This window comes from Malurus melanocephalus, unplaced genomic scaffold (assembly GCF_030028575.1).
Source record: "Malurus melanocephalus ecotype Western Australia unplaced genomic scaffold, MMel_1.1 scaffold_71, whole genome shotgun sequence".
Taxonomy (NCBI): Eukaryota; Metazoa; Chordata; class Aves; order Passeriformes; family Maluridae; genus Malurus; species Malurus melanocephalus.
This window is the reverse complement of record NW_026623303.1, coordinates 528664-548767: the sequence shown is the minus strand read 5'-3', so window position 1 is coordinate 548767 and position 20104 is coordinate 528664. Positions and strand designations below refer to the sequence as shown.

General features: G+C 36.7%; 1 protein-coding gene across 1 annotated transcript in view; it reads left to right on the top strand.

Moving 5' to 3' along the window:
• GABRA2 (gamma-aminobutyric acid type A receptor subunit alpha2) overlaps nt 1–20104 on the top strand; it is a 58554-nt gene that overhangs the window by 898 nt on the left and 37552 nt on the right. Inside the window, exon 2 of the mRNA XM_057366745.1 lies at nt 2140–2255. Coding sequence (XP_057222728.1) covers nt 2140–2255 — 116 coding nt within the window. The remainder of the gene's footprint in view (nt 1–2139; nt 2256–20104) is intronic.

The window sequence follows — 20104 nt, the reverse complement described above, 5'->3', positions numbered from 1 at the left end:
TTTTTTTTTTTTTTTTTTTTTTTTTGGTCAAACATAATAGAATTCAAAGGATACTTAAGCTTTAAACCTCTAGGTGGAGATAGCATACAACTTCACAATCACATATAATAAAACAATAGCATAATTTATTAATCAACTTTTCTTGTGTTGTTTAAAGTTCTCCATTTCTAAAGTGACAGCATTAGAGGAAGTAATTTTTATTAYGTTATACTTTTGTCTTGCTCACAGCCCCTAAACATGTAATTAATTATAGTTTGTAACTTTGATTTACTYACTTTAGTTCTGGCTGCAGTAGGTATTGTCCTAATATGGTAAGGATTGTATGCTAAATAATGCAAGTTTCCTAATATTTAACAAGTCTGCAATTATTTTTGTTTGTTACCCAGCAAACAAAATATTTCCTGAAACTATGTTTTCTATTTCACTTCATACCTAACTGTGGTGCAGTATTAGTTGAGTCACAGTGGGCCAGATCCTGCAAACCCTACTCAAGTGAGTAATCTTACTGACGTCAAAGAGACTACATGCGTTATTAAGGACTTTATGCCTGAGTAAAGTTTGCAGGATTTGACTCTAATTTGATATAATTTTTATTGATGTAATTTTTTAGTAGAATCTTGAGTTCAAAAACTGTGGTATCTCAAAAGGAAGCTTAAAAATGGCAGAGATGAGTACAATTGCTACCATGAGTACAATTATACATTTTGCAAACAAAAAATGAACCATCCAGTAATTACAATTAAGAAAAAACTGACACATGAGTAAAATCACACGTAACATTTTGATGTGTTCTTTATAAGTTATCTGATTTGGGTCAATTCTATGGTTTATATGATGGAAAGCACAGACTGCAATGATTTACATTTAAATACTTCCTTCATGCTCTTGTACTGGGGATCGATATAAAGCCTTGTCTTTAATCATTTTATAACTTGCTTTAGAGAAAATGTTACCGAAACCTACTTTTGATTTGGAGAAGAAGGAAAACATGCTTGCTATTACGGCATTCAGAATGCCTTCATTTCAAGAGGATTAATACTCAAACATTTAAGGTTAAAAATGTAGGTGGCTGAAAAAGATATAGATGGTAATGTGTGTAGCATATCATGCTTTACTTCCTTGATTCCAGTAKGCTGGTATTAAGTAGATAAGAGCTCATGTAGACTGATGAGCTCATGTGCTTCACATGCATAGAGCTTGAAATTGTTGGCACAGGAACATTTACATGTGTAAGGCTTTCTGCAGATGAGGGTTTCCCGGGCACAAACCCTTCTGGTCTGGGTGCCCAGGTCCTGGAGGACTGTGGAGCACCACAGCTGTCTGGGCAGCAGGTTTATATTCCAGCCCCTAGAGTGTTCCACAGAGATTTGATCCATAAAGCCTGTAATGTCTCTTTCTTTATTGGAGAAGTTTGAAACAATCGGTGATCTATAGATTCTTCTTGATTACTTTTCCTATCCAACTTTTATAGACAAACAAGGTTTATCTGCATCTAGAGGGCTATCCGATAGTGCTTTTTATGAGAAAATATTGTTTTAGGAAGAAGAAGGCTGCCCACAGCTATCCGGCAGCTTGCTAGTCAGCATTGGTGTTCCCTCCCACCAAGTGCTGGCGTCAGAGGACTCCCTGAGCATGATCGCTGGAGTTTTCCCTCATGTTGGTTCTCCTGGTCATGTACATTACATGACCATTGGGTGGAAGCAAATCCACAGGATTCATCCAGAGATAGAGTATACCTAGGTGAGGACAGATAAGACAGATCTGGAAGGAGATGGGCTTGTGCATGGGATCCCGGGTTTTCAGTCTGGGAGTGACATGCCATCAAGGCCTGGGAAGCTCTTTGAGGGTTTTGCACCAGCACAGCCAATTGTGTTAGTGGAGCTTGAAGTAGCACTCACAGTAATGCAATGATAAATAGAAGTAGAGGCTACTGGAAAATGATTTCCTGGGTATTTTAAATACTCTGCTGTTGACTTTTATATATCTGAACCTGTTACATATAAATTGTGTATTTGTACACTGTTAAATACACCCTTGCTGTTAGAATGCAGCAAGTTAAAGGCCAGCCTGAAAAAAATGCATGTTGAGTGTGTGTTAAAACATATTTAGCACCTTCTAAAATGTAAAATATCTATTTAGATCAGTGCTGGCTGACTCCCTGGAAGATGAAGCTAAGAATAACATCACCATCTTTACAAGAATTCTAGACAGACTTCTGGATGGTTATGATAATCGCCTCAGACCTGGATTAGGAGGTAATAAAACCAATTAAGGATTGATTTTTAAAATTTATTTTAATGTTCAGATTTTATGCAGTGATATTCTTCCTTCGGGGKTTTTTTTTCCCTAACAACTGGCATGTATCTTGATAAATTATTTATAACTACATTCACCCAGATGAATCATTTGAAGTTTGAGGAAGATAACATCTATGAATGGAAAGAAGGCACTTTCACACATTTATCTTAAGTAAAAAGAAAAAAAATCTGGTGATTTAACATAGTAAAACAGAATGTGAACAAAAATAACATCTAAAGTTGTTATTCCAGTCAGGGAATTTTGGTTGAACAAGGAATGCAGGCTTAATTCCCTGCAATGCGATGGGTGCATGTTTTCAGAAATCTGCGCAAGTGTTTTGTGTGATGTGTGTAAATTCCATATTTTAGATTCATTCCTTGGCCCAGTATATTCTGTGAAAATGCTGTCATTTGACTTCTTGGAATTAGGTTTCACTGGTAATACGCATTTTGTTTCTGGGCACCTTGCATTTATTTGGGCATTTGGAAAAAAAATACAGAAGAAGAGAATGTTGGAGGACAGAGGCTACTGCACTCTTGTGCCATGACTGTCAGTTATTTTTCAAAATGTCAGTTCACATTTTGATTTTAAAGCTGTATGCCAGCTTATGTCAGTATGTGTAACATAGGAAAGAAATTTAAATAATTTTTGTGGTGTTGAAAATACTGCTGTGTACAGAGAAATCTCTGTAACATGGGCAGGGGCTCAGTATCTTAGTTTTGGCAATATTTTATCTCCTGTTGTTGTTTATCTGTATTCATACTATCTAACATTCACATGTATGTAACAAATGCAAACTCTTACTGCTGTTATTATTTGTAACAGTTTTAGTAATTGAAATTTTCAACCTGGAGACTGTTTCAGCTTGGTGAAACTAATCCTTGCRCAAAATCCCTGGGAGCCATTCCTGTTCCTGTAGATTTCAGGTAGCTCAGGCCCAAAGCTAGAGACATGCTCTAACTTCCATGGAAATTACACTAAGAACTCCTATCAAATTGGGAATTAGTTAAAGCTCAGAGTTTTATCCAACTCTATTCCATCCTGACCTGTAGCTCTGCTGCTGTTCTGATCCTGGAGAATTGTGGCTTGCATCTGACACAGCAGAAAGTGGGAACTGACGCTGACTGGAACAGCCTTCTCATTATACATTACTTTTAACCTAGGATATCTTTTCATGTCCATTTCTGGCCTCTGTACCATGGAGGCTTGTGAAATATTTTATGTTCAAAGACTTTTTCGTTTAGATGGTACATGGGACCTATGGCACTGTTGTGAGAATTTATGTTTTACATGGAATTTTGATTTCTTTGCAAAGTACTCAAATTTAAAAATTTAGGCATAGTATAAACATACAATGACTTGCAGAAACATTTAATATCACCAAACTCATGTTCAGTTGGCAGGGCTTTTAAAATCATGCATTTTATTAGAAAAAGAATCAAAGTTTTCTTGCTTACAACAAGAAATGAGCCATTTAATGAGAGCAGTCAGCAGTTCCTTTGCATAGCAAGTATTTCTTTTTAATATTAAAATTATATTGTTGAGAACATGAAATAAAATATCTAATGGATTTTTCTTTTATATTTTTCATTAAATCTGCTTCAAAATTACCTCCCTCTTTTTCTTTATGAAGCCTCATAGATAATTAAAACATACTTTGAGAGAAAAAAAAAATAAAGAATTAACATCTGTTTGATATTGGTATATATGGCAATCAACCCATGCAGAATGTGTGTGAAATGAAACTGTGCCATGCATATTAAACYGTGGTGATTCATGACACATTAATCTTAATCTTCAAGAATACTTCAATTGTGGATGGATGGATTCTTACAGTTTAAAAGAACACTTGTAAATGGGAGTTGTGATAATTCGTGAGATAAAATATACGAAACAATGCTTTTCTACATGGTGTGTAGTAATTATGTAGTTTTRTGTTTCAGGGATTTTGTAGCAATTTATTCCTTTTTCTTTTATTAACCTGTACTCTGAAAAGAGATATGGAAGTAATCAACCTATTTTTTTTTTTAGCACTATGTGCCTAGTAAGCCCTGGGAATTTCTAGAAGTGTTTTTGCAGGAGACTACTGCATTCTGACCATGCCACACATCATTAATTTAAGATACTTAGCCTCAATTATGTTTGACTTCCATTTATATGAATCTGAAATAACTCATTTCGAAACCAGTAGAATGTCTACTTTGGCATAGCAGTTTGCATTATCATGCACATACCACTATTGTGGCTGGGAATCACAATCTGGCCTAACATGTGCTACAACAGAAATAGTCCAGGGTCTGAGGTGAATTCTCCAAAGTTGTCTGAAAGCAAGAGCTGTTCATCAGCTCACTTTCACTTGCTGTGAAAGACATTTTCAGAGATGTCTTACAGCAAAAATTTAGCTCATTGTAAAAAATTGGTCATTAAGCAATGAAAAGTTTTAGCTTAATAGTGGCAATTTTTCTGGTTACTGACCAACAAAAGGGAAATATATATGCTTCTTGAAAGACTATRTATTAAATTTGGCTAAGTAAATGTCTGCTTGGAGGTAGTTCTTGAATTAAGGGATAGATCTCAATTTAGTGGGAGGCTTGGTGTGAGAACTGACAGTATGTAACTTGATGCTTAACTGATGCATCAATGCACTTCAAAACTGGGTGCTATTTTCTATAGACAGTTGGGGAAGGTTTAACTTCTACTGGTGATACACCTCTATCCGATAAACAGGTTTTGGCTGTTGTCTATTGGTTGTCCTAGYAGCTGGGATCCTTGAATGACATATGAACACTACAATGATGAAATCACCTACAGAATGGGTTTGTGCAGGGAGAAGACACTGCATTGTCCCCTGAAGCCAGAGACATATTGCTTAGATATATTCTCCAACCTACTGTGCTGATATGGATAGGCATGGGTTTATTGAAGGTGAGATAATTTTTTTCTCTGTACTCATTTTATAGTAAGCACAGGACTGAAGCTGGAACACTCTTGACTGCACTTTCAGCTMTGACACGAACTATTCTACCCAAACATTCCATGCCATTTCTGTTTAGGCATCAAAATTAATTACAAGTTTGACTKCAAAATGAATTCCCTTTGTCATTAGCATTAATTTGTCTGAAATATAGCCATGCAAATGGCAAGTTATACAGACCTTAATTGTTTATGACTTTCTACAAATCATGAAGGTATTTTCTTCTTATTTGCTGTAATGTTTGCAAGACACTTAGGGTAACACTTTTGCATAAATCCTTTGCTTTTTATTAGCATGTAGAAAAGGAAATCCACAAAATAATGGCCACTAAAACTAAGCAAGGAACCAAGAAATCTGGAAGTGACTGAATTACCTGTCTGCTCTCCTCTGCCCCAKAAACAGATATGGCCATGCTGGATACTTCAGTATTCTGACTATCTTCACAAGCTGTTCAGCCTTCTTTACTTTCTTGCATTTGAAATTTGTCTCTCCAACAGCTGTAGAACTTCTGTATTTTCTACTCTCCGTAATTAAATAGAAAACTTAAATATTGGAAGAAAAAACTGAAAACAAAGCCAAAGGCAGGTTACAATGACAGAAGACTGGATTTCATAGACTAAAGTTTCCAGTGGCATGTTGACTTTGACAAGAGCTATAGAAATGTACACAATTTGAGGATCCTTCTACAAACTGTGGTCAGTCTCACCAGTTTCAGCTTCTGGCGTTCTTATTGTAACCAAAGAGGTGAATGCTGGTGATTTAAAAAAAAAAAAAAAAAGGAACATAAGATAGCACATAGATGAAAATTAAATGCACTGTGGTTCCATTTTGTAGGAACCATCTCTGCTTTCAAAGGTTCTCATTGCTTTAAGCAAGCATCTGCATTGCATTTCTATTACAGACATACCAAAACCTCTTTCCCCCCAACATTTGTAAATCAATTGAAAAGAAAATCGAAGAGAATGGAGGGGAAACTGACTTGCAATCAGGGAGATGGTCAGCTGTGAGCACTTGCAGGTGTGATCTTTCACCTTTGGAGCACTGGATATATCGTTGCATAGAATCAGTGTGATGGTGTAGAATATCAGACTTGGTGATTACAAGCTGTGTGATGTGCTTACCAATATGAGCACAAGGGAAACCCATTTTTTCACAGGTTACTCTTGTCCCCTGCCCAGATCAGGAGAGCAGTAGACATATATGTATGTGTATATATATGTACACACACTGGCATGTACCTGTTTATCAAATAGCTGGATGTTTTTGTTGCCAGGGAACATAGCCATGATCATATGCTGATAATCTGGAATATGTTAAATTTAGGGTGGTGTATTTATACATCTCTATGATTCAGAGTTTTTAATGAGCTTTAGAAGCGTTTGTAGCTGTAGCAGTCCCTAGCTGGGGGACCCTAGCTTGGCTAGTCCCCTACCCAAACCTGGTGGTGTTTGTCAGCCCCAACAAACTTAATGCAAATTCAGAGTGTCACAAAAGAAGACTAATTCACCCTTTTTTTTCCCCCTGCAGAACGCTGCAGTAAAAAAGCTTTATATGGAAAGCTTTCATTACTGTTTTTAAAGGCAGAAAGTATAGTTCCCCTGCTCCATCCTGGCTGCTTCCTTAGCCTTTCTTTGCTCCAGTTTAATCTTCTGGAAATGGTAATGTCTGCCTACCAGTGCTAGTGCAGAGCAACGCAGAGCAGCACTTGCATCTTCTAAAAGCCCAGCATCTTTGTAGCCATGTTGGGACCCAAAGGAGTAAAACTACTGTATGCTCCTTTTTTTGGACGAACCTGGAAAAGCCTCATGAAATCTGGCCATAACAGTGCTTTCAGAGGAGTCAGGGACAAACTYAGGTTAATTTATGTTAGAGCTGTGGATAATGTATATTGGCAAAAAGCATTTCTTGTAAAAAATGGAAAAGCAATAGAGAGTAGGATATGAAAATCTCATTAATTACTTATCCGGGGCAAGCAGACGGTGCTGAAATCTGAGAACAGAACTAACTCAGTAGATATAAGCATTCCAGAGAATGATTCATCAGGAAAGTGGAAGGATAAAAAACCCACCGAAACCTCTTTGATACTGAAGAAAAAACTGGCAAAAATTGTGCAAAATGGGATAGGGGCTGAGTAGCTAGAGAGAGGTTATTTGATTATTTATTTATTTATTGAAAGTCTGTGAATAAATCAACAGTGAAGATACCAAAATAAAATTAACTCTACAGCTGTGCAGAATATTGCAGGTGACCAAAGTGTTGCACAATGCAAAGTGAGAAAATCACAGAATGACAGAATATGCTGAGTTCTAAGGGTCTCACAAGGATCATGTACGGCATGTACGGCACCATCCTAAAGAATCAAATGCTATGCCTCAGAGGAGTTAACAAAAATGTGGGTACTTTACAGTAAAGTTCTACATGCCTCTAGAGGAGCTAATCTGGGAGGTTCTTCCTCCTCACTGAACATGTATATTCATTACTTTTTTTTCTCTCCTGGCAAAGCATCAGCATTTGCTTCTAATTCTAGAATTACTGCTGACGACACCAAGGCTGAATTACAGCTTTGCTTACTTTTGTCTCATCTACAAGGAAGACGTGAAAGCAGATACTGCAGATTTCTGTGGAGCTCATGTGTGCTCATTGTAAATCTGACTTATGGGGTGGTTAGATTTTTCAGCCAGATTTGATGGGCAAAGACATCAAAACTATCATCTTTTCTCTGTGATGCAGTTGTTCTGGATTATATAGGATGTGGCTGAGAAGCAGTGGTCTTGCTGATATCCAAGGTATTCTTCTGTTTGACTGTTTTGCACTGAGGCCTTTTATCATGTTATGTAAATCTTGCAATGATTTTTTTTTCTATCTGAAATCCAGAGCTGCTTCCCATTCTGGCTGACTAGTTTAAATAGCTAAGTAGCAATGGAATGCAATATCATAGTCCAAAGTTTTTATTACCCTTGTGTAATGATACAATTTGCATAATGCCACCTGAATTGGAAATATAATTATTATTTAAATAATCTGACTGAAACATTTTCAGAAATATTTAAGCATATTAGAAATTCATCCAGGATAACTTTGGGGATTTTAATGGATTTAATGGATTTTTAGGAGTGCATTTTAACCAAGCAAAAAATGAATTTAAAATGTAGTAATCAACATAAATGATGCTTACTATAAAAAAAATTATTAGTCAATCTATGGAAACAAAGACATTTCATAACAAAAATTAGTAGTATTCTGGGTTACACTGAAAGATGTACTTATGAATGTCAGGGAAATTCTTTAATATTTACTAATATGCTGCATCCATGGAATGCTCCGTTTTGTATATTCTTTGTACAGGACACACACAGAAAATTACATTTCAAATATTTTCTCTAATAAGATATACCAAAAAAGAGTGCTAATTAAGAATTTAAGAAAGAGGCTGTACATATCTCTTTTTCAGTTACATAATCACCTAAAGATATTATTTTGGTGAAAATTTTGGTGAAAAACTATTAAACCAGTTTATGATAAAGCATTGATAGTCTTTGACATTTTAGGTTTAGATGTATGGGATGCAGACAATATTTGGAATACACAAAGGGGAAAAAATGAACCGTAAGAGTAGGTTTGATTTAGAGAAAAATGGCAATTACATCATACTGTGATATGAATAGGCATCACTATTTAGTGATGTTGATTTCTCCTTGTTTGACAACAACCAGTATTTAAGCAAATAGTTATGCATAACTTTCAAGACAATTCAGTGGAAAGTTTTGGCATTTTATTTCCAATGAAAGCTAAAAGCTTGGGATTAAAGGAACATGGAGAAGTACATCAATTTATTTGTGTASAAAAGGTTGGGTTTTTTTAACCTTTGTTCTTAAAGCCTCTTATGGCAAATATACATTTAAATACCCTTCCTGTGTAGCACCCATAAACAAAAAACTGCCATGAAACATAACATTCTGCAAAGCACAACAGACTCCTACTACATTCAAGGCCTGATTGTGGTGATAACAATGTGACAATACTGTCTTTCTTCGTGAGACATAATCTAAAAAGACCAAAAAAGATGAAGAATCCTTTTCTTCCCCTCCTTAGCTTTATTAAGCAAGCTCATAACTATTAGGCCAATGATGGTCATTTTCAGCAATTGCAGAGATAAAAGCTGCTCAGAGATGTGGTGGGATTTCCATCTCTGTGACACGGTCACAATTTGACAGAATATGACCTGGACAATTCAATCCATCTTCAGAGATTGCTCTGCTTTAGACTTTCCAAAAGTTCTTTTTAAACTGAATTATTCTAAGATTCTTTAGCTCACAGCCAGCAAGGCATTGAAACAATGGCTGCAGCTTTCCATCCTACTTGGAAAAGGTGAAAATATTAAATTTAGTATGTCAGATCTTGAAGATATAGCTGAAGAAGAACATCTGTGTAAATGAAAGGTTTAAACTGTTTTTGAACAAGAGGATGCACAGTGTTGTGCAACTCTTGATCTTATTCATAAACTCTCCACCGATAAAAAGAAGATTTTGGGTAGGCAGAAAAGATCTGCAAAAAATGAAGAACAAATATTCTTTTTTATGGTCCTTGCCACATTTTTCCTACTATCACCATAAGCTGAAGTCCTGAAAAGGGTTAAATATGTGAAAAGACAGTATATTAAAGGACAGGCACTTATTTCACTGAATCCTTCTCAGTTTATGTTGGCAGTATACAGGAAAAGCCTGAAAAGCCACACAACACTGTGTGTCCTGGAGATCAACACCTCCTCCTTCAYGACCAAGGAAGCACCCAGGAGCCTCTAATCACTGCCCTTCTGAAGTGCCCTGAGAYACCTTCCAGAGTTCTTCCTGGTTTATTCTTCTGTTTATATTTCACCTTTTTMTTTTCTAAATACCTATCTACTTTGTTCATTTTTATACAAAATGCCCAACTGTCTTTTTTGACCAGGATTTGATGAATTTGTTTAATTCCATCTAAATGTAGTTTTACCCAAATCCAGGTGAGGCATGCCATGTCTACTGCAGCTGTCTACTTTTTTTTTTTGTGTGACATAAAACCCTGACTTGCCATACCCTCCTCCCAGGTACAGCTGGTAACATCCAGCTGCCTGAAAGATTTCTTATCTAATGAAACTGGATGGAGGAGGTTGAAATGATGCAAAGGCAGACTGCTGGGAAGGTAGAAAGCAAAGGTTATCCTCTACCCAGAAAATGAGTGGCCTTCCATTTGTGCCAGAACAGTTTTGCTGGTGCCGTTGACTGGTCTGAGGCAGATGTGTTGCTTCTGGCAGTACTCCTGACTACATATTCCTGTTTCTGTTTCCTTGCAGTGCTACCATTTCCTGACTGTCTTTAAGAATAACCTTTTCAATGCACAATCTAGTGCATCCAATTTTTAGAATTAATAGTGTGGAGAGAGAGAGGTATTTCATTAGAAAGGATCATGCAGAAGGACAATGTAATTGCCTATATGTTAAAAGAGCACCTTTTTTTTACAGTATTTTGGTCTGTATTCATTGTCACTATTAATGGCTACAATTAATATCTAACAGTAGCTTCTAAAGACTCGAAATAACAGATATGAAGTAGAAAAGATGCTGTTTTTCAACAACCTAGTGTTAGGGTAATACAAGCCAAGATGAAAAACCATTATGAGCAAGTAACATGGGAAAGGGAAGGAGGGCAGACCAAAAGAGATGAAGAGTGAAGGAGGGAGATAAAATTGTCATACTAAACAGGGCCACTTTTAAACAACTGCAGGTTAAGACAGCTYTATGATAGTTTTTTCAAATATCCTTTGGAAACTTAAAAGTAGAATATATAAGCAGTTTTATCATTATGGTGTACACAAGGCATTTAAATTTCTGATATTAGTGCTGTTCAACAATGAGTCAACTGTCTCAAGAAGCAGCTACAGAAGATGTGTTGCTGTGCTATTCATCAACGTGCTAAATTAAAGCATCAGCAGAAGATTTTGAATTAATATTGTCAAAAATCTAATAAATTTTAATTATAAAAATCAAAGCACTTTAATATGCCAAGATTAATCTTTAAACACATTTTTATATCTGKTTTTTTTTTCATGTTAATGCTCTAATGCAATTAATCACAAGCTAAAGGAAATTTTGTTTACCACTGCCATGCTATTAATAGTTTGCTCTATAGCGCTRAGTATTTCAGCACTAGTTTTTGGAAATTGTGTGTAAATCAGAAAAGCATGATTCTGCTAACCTTCCAGAAGTGGTGTTGCTATTTGGGAACCATTTATGTGATTACTGTGCAGCACATGGCTCCTGATTTACATTTCTTAATTCCTTGCCATATGTTGAGGGCTATTTAATAATTAGAGCATTTAATGCCGTGAAAGCAATGTAAATCAATTTCCCTCTTACCTGGATTGTTGTGCACATGAGAGGACACGAAACACTTTAGTGACGTTGTGCAGCTGCAGAGATTGGATTTAGTCTGACAAATTACATTCATTTTTTTTAATGTATACACATGCATATTTGGTCCTCCCCATGCCTTTTTTTTTTTTTTTAACCAGTAGAGATCACACATTCTTATCTGCMATTGTTTGGGAAAACGTGGGTGCCCCATGTTCTATCTGCTTAATCTGTGTTTTTTTACATACTGCAAATTAAGTATTTTATAATCCTGTAGTGTTATGACCAATAGAGTTGACTGAAGTTCAAATTCAGTGCCATGGACCACTGAATTCTGACTGTGTTCTGACACATATGGTTCAACAGAAATCTGTTAAAAACTGGGGTGTGCTGTAAATGGCATGACCACTTTATAGACTGCTTGCATTTGTGATCTTTGATGTGAAAGTAGTTTCCTGGAGTTACTATCTTCAGTTAACACCTTCTCCTGTTTTAATTTGAAAAATTACATACTCCCCATCCTTTAAATACCTAGATGTCATGAAACCAATGTATCTTCTTACTGAATGATTGCCCTGTTTTTAGTTCTTTGTTGGCTGGTGCTGATTCTCTTGTCCAGGAGAGGTAATTGTCTTCCAGCACATTCCCTGCTTTTTCTTTCTTGTATCCATTCTCAGTTGTTCTAAGACAAGAGGTTTCTCAGACCACTTCTGTCAGGAAACTGGGAGTTACTAGAGCTTATTATTATTTCCATTCTTTCAGAGCATACGAAAGGGATGGAGTAAGAAAGTCTGTGTTAATATTCAAGAATTTAGAGGTTGGTTGAAGGGGCAATTCCTACCCTTAATGCACCACAGTAATGTTCTAGATATTTCATTCTGAGTGACAATCTAAAGGTGACTGTAGACACCTTTTTATTCTCATTATTTGAAATAATTATTTAAAGGCTCACTGAATGAGAAGCAGCTGAGGAGAGTTGTATTGTGGTGTATATAAATGAGGAAACCATAAGTTTTAGTCTTAGATGCAGTGCTGTGTTTATATAACCCCTCTGCCATCCTGAAGACATTCCATAGCATTTCATGGACTTGTTTTTGTCAATAGTTTTAACCAGGGATCAAACAGTGAACTTCTTTCTAGCAGGTCTTTAAATGTGATTTTGGTGCTGCATGGCCTCATGCAATTTCTGAACAAAAGGGAAGAGACTTTCACCTGGGAAAATAAATAAGTAAACAAGTAAAGATGAGAAGGGAGTAATATAAATGCATGTTGTTTGCGATAAGAAAATGGTCGCATTTTTAATAATCCCTTTCCATCTGCTGGGTGCTAAAAGCTGCCAGAGAATTTTATATGATTTTAGTAGACATTTTGTCTTTAATGACCATTAAATGAAGGAAAAAAAAAAAACCCAAAACCAGATAATCTGGATTCCTGTTGCATATTATGCTGTTTTTAAAATAATCAATTGCTTTAAAATAATATCTGTGTTAGATGCTATCGGCATTTTCACAAAGCCATAGTTTTTGCTTAGAAGAATATGCAGTTTAAGAAACTGGGTTCTGATTAAATTCACATAAGGCATTATTTAAAATAAAAAACCCCACCCTGTTTTTTAATTTATACCTGTAAAGAGCCCAACCTGTTAATTTGATATTAAAAGCAGATTCCAGTCTCAGATATGTATGTAGTCTTTCCACATGTAGAAGCCTGGTGACTTCTGAAAGTCCCATGAACAGCCAGAGGCAAATTCTCTTGTCACAGGCAAAAATAAAAGACAAATTTGAGGCTGCTTAATCCAAGCTCTGGGAGTATCCCGGGAGTATGTTTTAGAGGAGATTCTGGGAAACACTGTTATCTATAGAGTAGCTTGGAGACATTTAAGTGACTCAGCTRTGGGACTTGTGAGTGCTACAGTACACTTCTTGTAGACACTTTCTGTAGCCTTAGACTAAGACATTTTTTAGTATCAACTGGATAAAAAAGACTAACTGGCAACTCTGTAAGTTGTTAAAACGGCACTTAAAAATTACTCTCTTGCTATCCATATCAGTATTTTCTTGCTTATTTGGGGGATGCTTATTTAAGTATTAAAATGATTCTCTGTTGGATCAAGCCATGAACTCATTGTTTGTCAGGGCTCCTGTTTAGCAAGAAGCTTATTACCCGTGACCATCCCAGGAGTTGTCCTGCAGAGCAAAAAATGTTAAGAATAAAAAAACAAAAGACAAATTGGCAGCCAGTCTGATTTGTGCTGTGCCTTGACACCAYAACTCTATTTCTTCTTTCCCTGCATTTCAGCCACTGTGAGGCTCAGGAACGTGTAAGGAAATYGTGTGTCTACATGTTCTTAAGCATGCCAGGTATTTAGGGTGTTAACATGCCCACAACCTCCAGCTGATTTTGGTAATCCCATGCTAGCWTTTTTGAGAATATAGAGTCGTCTGGATAAACAATAATTTCCTGTACCTCATAGTTATTTTACCTGGCTTAAAACAGGAGCTGGTGCCTGGTTGATAGAAGGATTAGAATGCTGTCTATTTTTTTTTTAATAGTGTGTCACAGTCTTCTGAAATGGTATTACAGAATTTCATACAGCRTTGCCTATTAAAAATATATTTGAGGATCCTGCTGCAAAAAAAAATGCATTAAAAGTGCTCACTAATACTCAACTCTATTAAATAAAGGCACTGCCTCTTTCTACTGTCAGTTCCTGTCATGCTTGAATGCAAAGTACAAGACTAGCAAAAGATAAAAGAACTGCAGCTCCATTTTTAATGACTGTACAATCCAGGGCTATAGGATCCAGGCACTAAGCACAGACAGTAAAATTAATCTGTCTGAGAGGATCTTCATTTTCAATGCAATCTTATGTCTGTTGATCTCTAGAGGACCTCCATCAGCCTTTGGGACATTGGAACATGTGAGTTTCATGCTTTGTTCTCAGAGCAGCAAGCCCTGGGAAGATGCCAGCCTTTGGTGACACGAGTGCTTGCCACAGAACAAGCCAKACATTCTTCCCAGAGCTCCATCACGTTTCTGTCAGCTGCAGGGTGACAGCTTTTTTKCTGTGGCTGACCACAGAGACAAACGCACTCCAAAGGCTTCTGCTGAAGCTGGCAATTGCTAGGGGAAGACTTTTGCACTGACTTCAGTGGGCTCTGTTATGCGACCCAACTTCTTCATACAATAATTAAGAAGGCAAAAAAGGGCTGTGACAGTGTCAGCTTTAACTTAGAAAAAGTAGTGTTTAGCCAAGGAATGCAATGCTCTATATATTATCCACGAATTATCACAGTTTTTTGGCCATCCTACTGTGAGTTCTGTGGCCATTTCACAGGTGCTTGATGCAGAAGGAATTTGACTTCTAATATTATTCCACAAAATTATGAGAATTTGGAGTTTTTTAAGTGTTTACAATGTGGGAAGCTCCTGAAGGAGAGCCTCCTTTCGTAACTTGTGCTTTCACTGGCAAGTTGACATGCTACATATTTAAAATACATATGAACCAAAGTGGCTTCTGAAATCTAACTTGGATAAAATCTAGGATGAGTGATCTTGGTTAGAAAAAGCAGCTGGACATATATAAGAGATGAACAAGCAAATAAGCTAGGAACTAAAATCAAGTGAGTCAGGAGCCACCATACAATTAAAGCAATTCTTAAGCCCAGACTTGCCTGMATTATGTCTGCAAACAGAAACTGGAAGCTGCTACTTTTTAAAAATGATACTGCTGGTAGGGGCAGATGTAGTTTGAAATACAGGAGGGACTGTATTTCAAACCACAGAGTGAGTGTATCAAATGGGATAATTTATAAATGCTGTGACTTGGAATAAAGCACAGAGATTAAACCTGAAATTAGTCTAGAAGTGTAATGCAGCAGAATTTGCCAAGGTGTTCCAGTACTCTAAGTACTGAGGTTATACAATTCAAACATTTGAAAAAAAGAGATAAAGACTTCTGAGTATAGGTTTCTACAGTGTGAAATATAGGAATCTTTCCACCTTACCTACATGTTATGGTTTCCTTTCTGGTGGCACAAACCTCTAAGCAGGGTAGACAGAAATACAGTTGCATGCGAATAATAACTTTGCCCTCCTTACTTATGCGATGACACCAATTCAAGTCAGCTCAAATAATTACTGCTCTACTTCATCAAAATCTGCTCCCTTCCAGACTTCCAGACTGGTTTGAGTGCCATTTTTTTTTTTTTTTGTCCTCCTCTGTCTTATTTAGAGTTTTGGGGCAGTCTGGTTCATTTTGGCTCTATCATGCTCGTCCAGTTGATCTTAACAATGCCGTACTCATGTTTGTTACTCAGCCTGGTAATYATAAACTTTCTCTGCATCCTGATGGAAGCTGTAGTGTCTAAAGGGACAAGGTTAAGTGCTGATGTATTTGAGTAACATGTAGTTTTGGTTTGCTGCCAAATGTGTTGTGTGTTAGCTAAGTTCCTTTTATTTCTACATTTTAAGTAACCCATTTCAGCAAGATMATGTTTCTTTCCAGCCAAACTTAACTACATTGTCAATTCCATGTTTCTATTGAAAAAAAMATTGTGTAACTTTAGCTAAAGGTTGCTCACATTGGTGGTTTATTTTAGAGCGGAATGCTTTTTAATTATTTTTCCTTATTTTTTTTTTTTTTCCCCATGGTGTGTGAGGATGTAATGAAAAGTGATGAAAGGGAGATTTGGTGGATTTCATTGTAGTCTGGGAACAAGTTTCATATTGCCCATGTGTTTAGATTGTCCTGACCAATGACCTAATTTACTTMTTTTCAACATTTTGTCTCTCCCTTTTTTTATTGTACCATAATCAACACTTGTATTCATAATTACCCAGTTGTTTCAAGTGTTTATGCAACCAAAGCATCCATTTTGTATTAATATCTTTAAAATGAACTWGTAAATTGGAGGAATACTCTGTTTAAATGATAGGGGAAAAATCCAAAAAACTGTCTAGATAGTTAATTGCTTTCTTAATCACTTGGCAGTCAATACCTCTGAGATTGTAAAAATGTTGCCGGAGGTGACAAAAGTCTGTGAAGTCCAACGGTAACGAGTGAGAGTATCTAAATATCATCTTTTCCCAGTGCAAAGAACCAATTAAGTTATGCACTTTTGGGTTGCTTAGAAATCTCTCTCATGTTGAAGTGCTGGCAGAATTCAAGCTGGGCGCTGGTTGATTGATTGGCCCAATGTGATWTGAGATGCACCAGTCAGTTCAGTACCCTTTTCATCAGGGATAAAGTATATTTTAGCTTATTCCTTACTTGATTTGGAAAAGGGATCTGAATCCATGGCTCTCACTTACCGAACCTGTAGATACAGGGCTTTTGATCATTCTGAGGAAGTGGCTTCTTCCACTGGGGATGTTTTACTTTGTATAAAATATCTACASATGTGTCAGAAGATGGACTGAGATCTCTTTTTTCCTGCTGGCCTCTAGAGGTGTTCACGGTCTTTGGCCAGTTGGCCTCACACACTGAAGGCTTAGGTTTGTCAGTTCCCACATCTCCTGGACCCCACAAACAGTGGAATTCATTGTTTCAAACAGTGGGGCATCCTATGTGGAACATGGGTAAAGCTAGGAATGTTGGCACACCTTAGAAATGGTGTGGGCACAGCCTGAACTGTCTACAAATGTGGTTCTTAAAGTTGATAAACTGAGTAGGAGTCTGTCAAGCTAAGCAATCAAAAATACTTAAGAGAGGCATACAGCTGAAGCCTTTTCTTACCAACACATGTGAAACAACCAAGTCTGGGTGTGAGAACATTACCGGTCTCCTGTTCATCTGATCACTGGGGTRTTCCCCCTCTAGAGCTCATGCCATTCCTCCTTTCCTGGAAAGAGCCAAGAGAGAAGCTGATAGTCTGGTTTAATGGAAACTTCTAAAACAGAGAGCAGCTGTTGTCAAGTACGTGCTCTAATTTGAAGCAGAAMCATGAACTCAGTTATTGTGTATCAAGTTTTGTCTCAACCACAAAGGTGAATTTTTCTAAGATAGAGCATGCTTCCTCAGTCTTTGGAAGGAATTGTTCTGCTTTGTGTAAGTAATTAGATCTTGAGCAGAGGCTTCAATTCATGTCTGCTCCATCTCATGAGTACTGCTAGGCWGTGGAATCAGTCTCCTGCTTGTTTTCTTGCTTTCTCTCTCAAAATATGTCTGGCTCAGTAAATTTGTAATTATTTATAGTTTGAGGAGCTCATTGGGACTTGGTTGAGAGCCAGTTCTTTAGGCTGMTTGGCAGCACTGGGGTATTTTTGCCTTAAGGTGGAAATATAAGCAGCCAGGGAATTTTAGGTACTGACAATGTTAGACAGCAATTTAGGAATAAAGGGGATTCAGATAAATACAAGTGCAAAATWTAGTCATTATGATTTGGACCACAGAGACATTCAGATTAACTTTTATTGATTTAAATGGAAACTTGGAGCTTAAATAATTTTGTGGARCTTGTCCAATATACTTTAAGAGATAATTGGGCTTTAAAATCAGTCTTTAGCTCTATCCTTGAGTGGTTTCTTTCAAATTTGTGGAGAAAGCATTTAAAAAGGTTAAAACTGCACCTCAAATGCCACTTTTATCCAGGGTTCTTCATTCATAGGACCCTTTGGAAATGTGATTAATGTTGTCACATGAAGTAATAAGRTTTGCAAATTAAAGGTCTCTTGGGAGAGAGAGAGAAGAAAAAAAATAGTAAATAAAATGTTTGTGTGTGTGATCTCTACTATTCTATTTTACTTGAGAGTTAAATCCCAAATTTGTCAGATAAATGTGAAAAKTATCTCAGTAATATGTAAAAGTTCTCTCAGCACAGAGATATTTTTTTATTTTTTTCATTTAATATCTGGTAATGGTTCTATGGCAGTTTGTGTTTTACATACATCACAAATAAGAGCAAATACTGACTATGGTAATATATCATGTTATTTGTGTTKCAGATGTGCCTACATGTCATTCTGTGTGCATTTTGTGGGTAACCTACACCTAAAAAAAAGCTGTTRGTTCAGCTGAAAACATATCTGAGAATGTTTTCCCAAGTCATATTTTTTGCTACAGAAGAGAAGGGTGTTGACAGTCAAGCTAAATTCTTTTTTCCAGGTCAATATGTTTTTCTGATGGTCAAAAAGTCTCAATCATCTCTAAAGAAAAACCTGTGTTTAGCTGACTTTTTGTATTCTAGTGAATTCCTCCTATTTTAGACCAGTTTTATTAATTTCAGAGTAAATAATACTRCTTGACTGAGCTTATACAGCCCAAATATTCTGTTAATCTGAATGTCAGAAAGGTGTTTATGGTACTGGTTTACAGGGCTGCTAAATTTGGTGAGTGCTGAGCAGGCCTTTGGAGGGCTCCAACAGAYTGTACATAGAGATGTCTATTTAATAAGTGATATAATGTCTGTTAATGGCTATAAGCTCTTCAGAGGGAAGTCAGTTGGGGTTTCTTAGCCTACTGCCTTTCAATTCCTGCCTCTTCCTTCACATATTTTCTCCAGAATATATTCTTGTCCCAGTCAACACCATGACAAATTAAATACAGTGTCTGATTCTGGTCTTGTTTACACCAAAGTGAATCAGGAGAGCAACTGCTAATAGGAACCCTTAGAGGTATTTCTAGGTCTTACTGGTAAGCTTACTTTACAAATACTTTGTTAAAGATGGAGATTTGAAAGAGAACCATGGCCCATATTCAGAACTTTTTTTGCTGATAGTTTATGGATAGAGTGAGGCCATTGGAAGTGAAGTGCTCATGTCAAGGAGAGAAGTGAATTTTTTTCTTCTCACAGCTGACTTCAATTTACAAATTGGAAGTGTTATGTAGGACATATGTGGCCTTGAGACTGTTGTATTTTAATAGTGGATAATAGATGAAGATGCTGAAGTCGGTTAAATAAAACAGTTGCATAATGCACCAAAAGCAACRCTAAAGAACTGGCAGAACATGATTTTGAAATATCTGTGTTCCCATGGATTTTGCTGCTTTTACAGCTCCATGTTGCATGACCTCCGCTGACCCGCGTTCCCTGCCAGCCAGTCAGTGTCTTGAGCTGTCAGCAGACACACTAAGGAGCTTGTCAGATAAGGGCAGCATGTGGAGTTGGAGCAGTGTTTGATGGATTAAGACCCTGGCTGTTTCACCTGTGCAGTTTCTGACTTGTATTATGAATGACATTTTCAAAGCCTTTGGGCAACATAGCCAAGTGTGCCTCTGGAGACCATATTACAATGTCAGAACAATGTCAATTCCAGTTAAATAATTTTTATAGAAAAATAATTMAATTAACTTCAAGCTTTTGACAGCATTTCCACAAAAACTCAGAAATCCTCTGTTAAGGCTCTCATAGCACTGCAACTTGACTTTTTGTTATGTTGTTGACATAATTAAAAAGCAGTATTATATTTACACTATTTACACTTCTCTTTTTCTTCTTTTTCTTCTT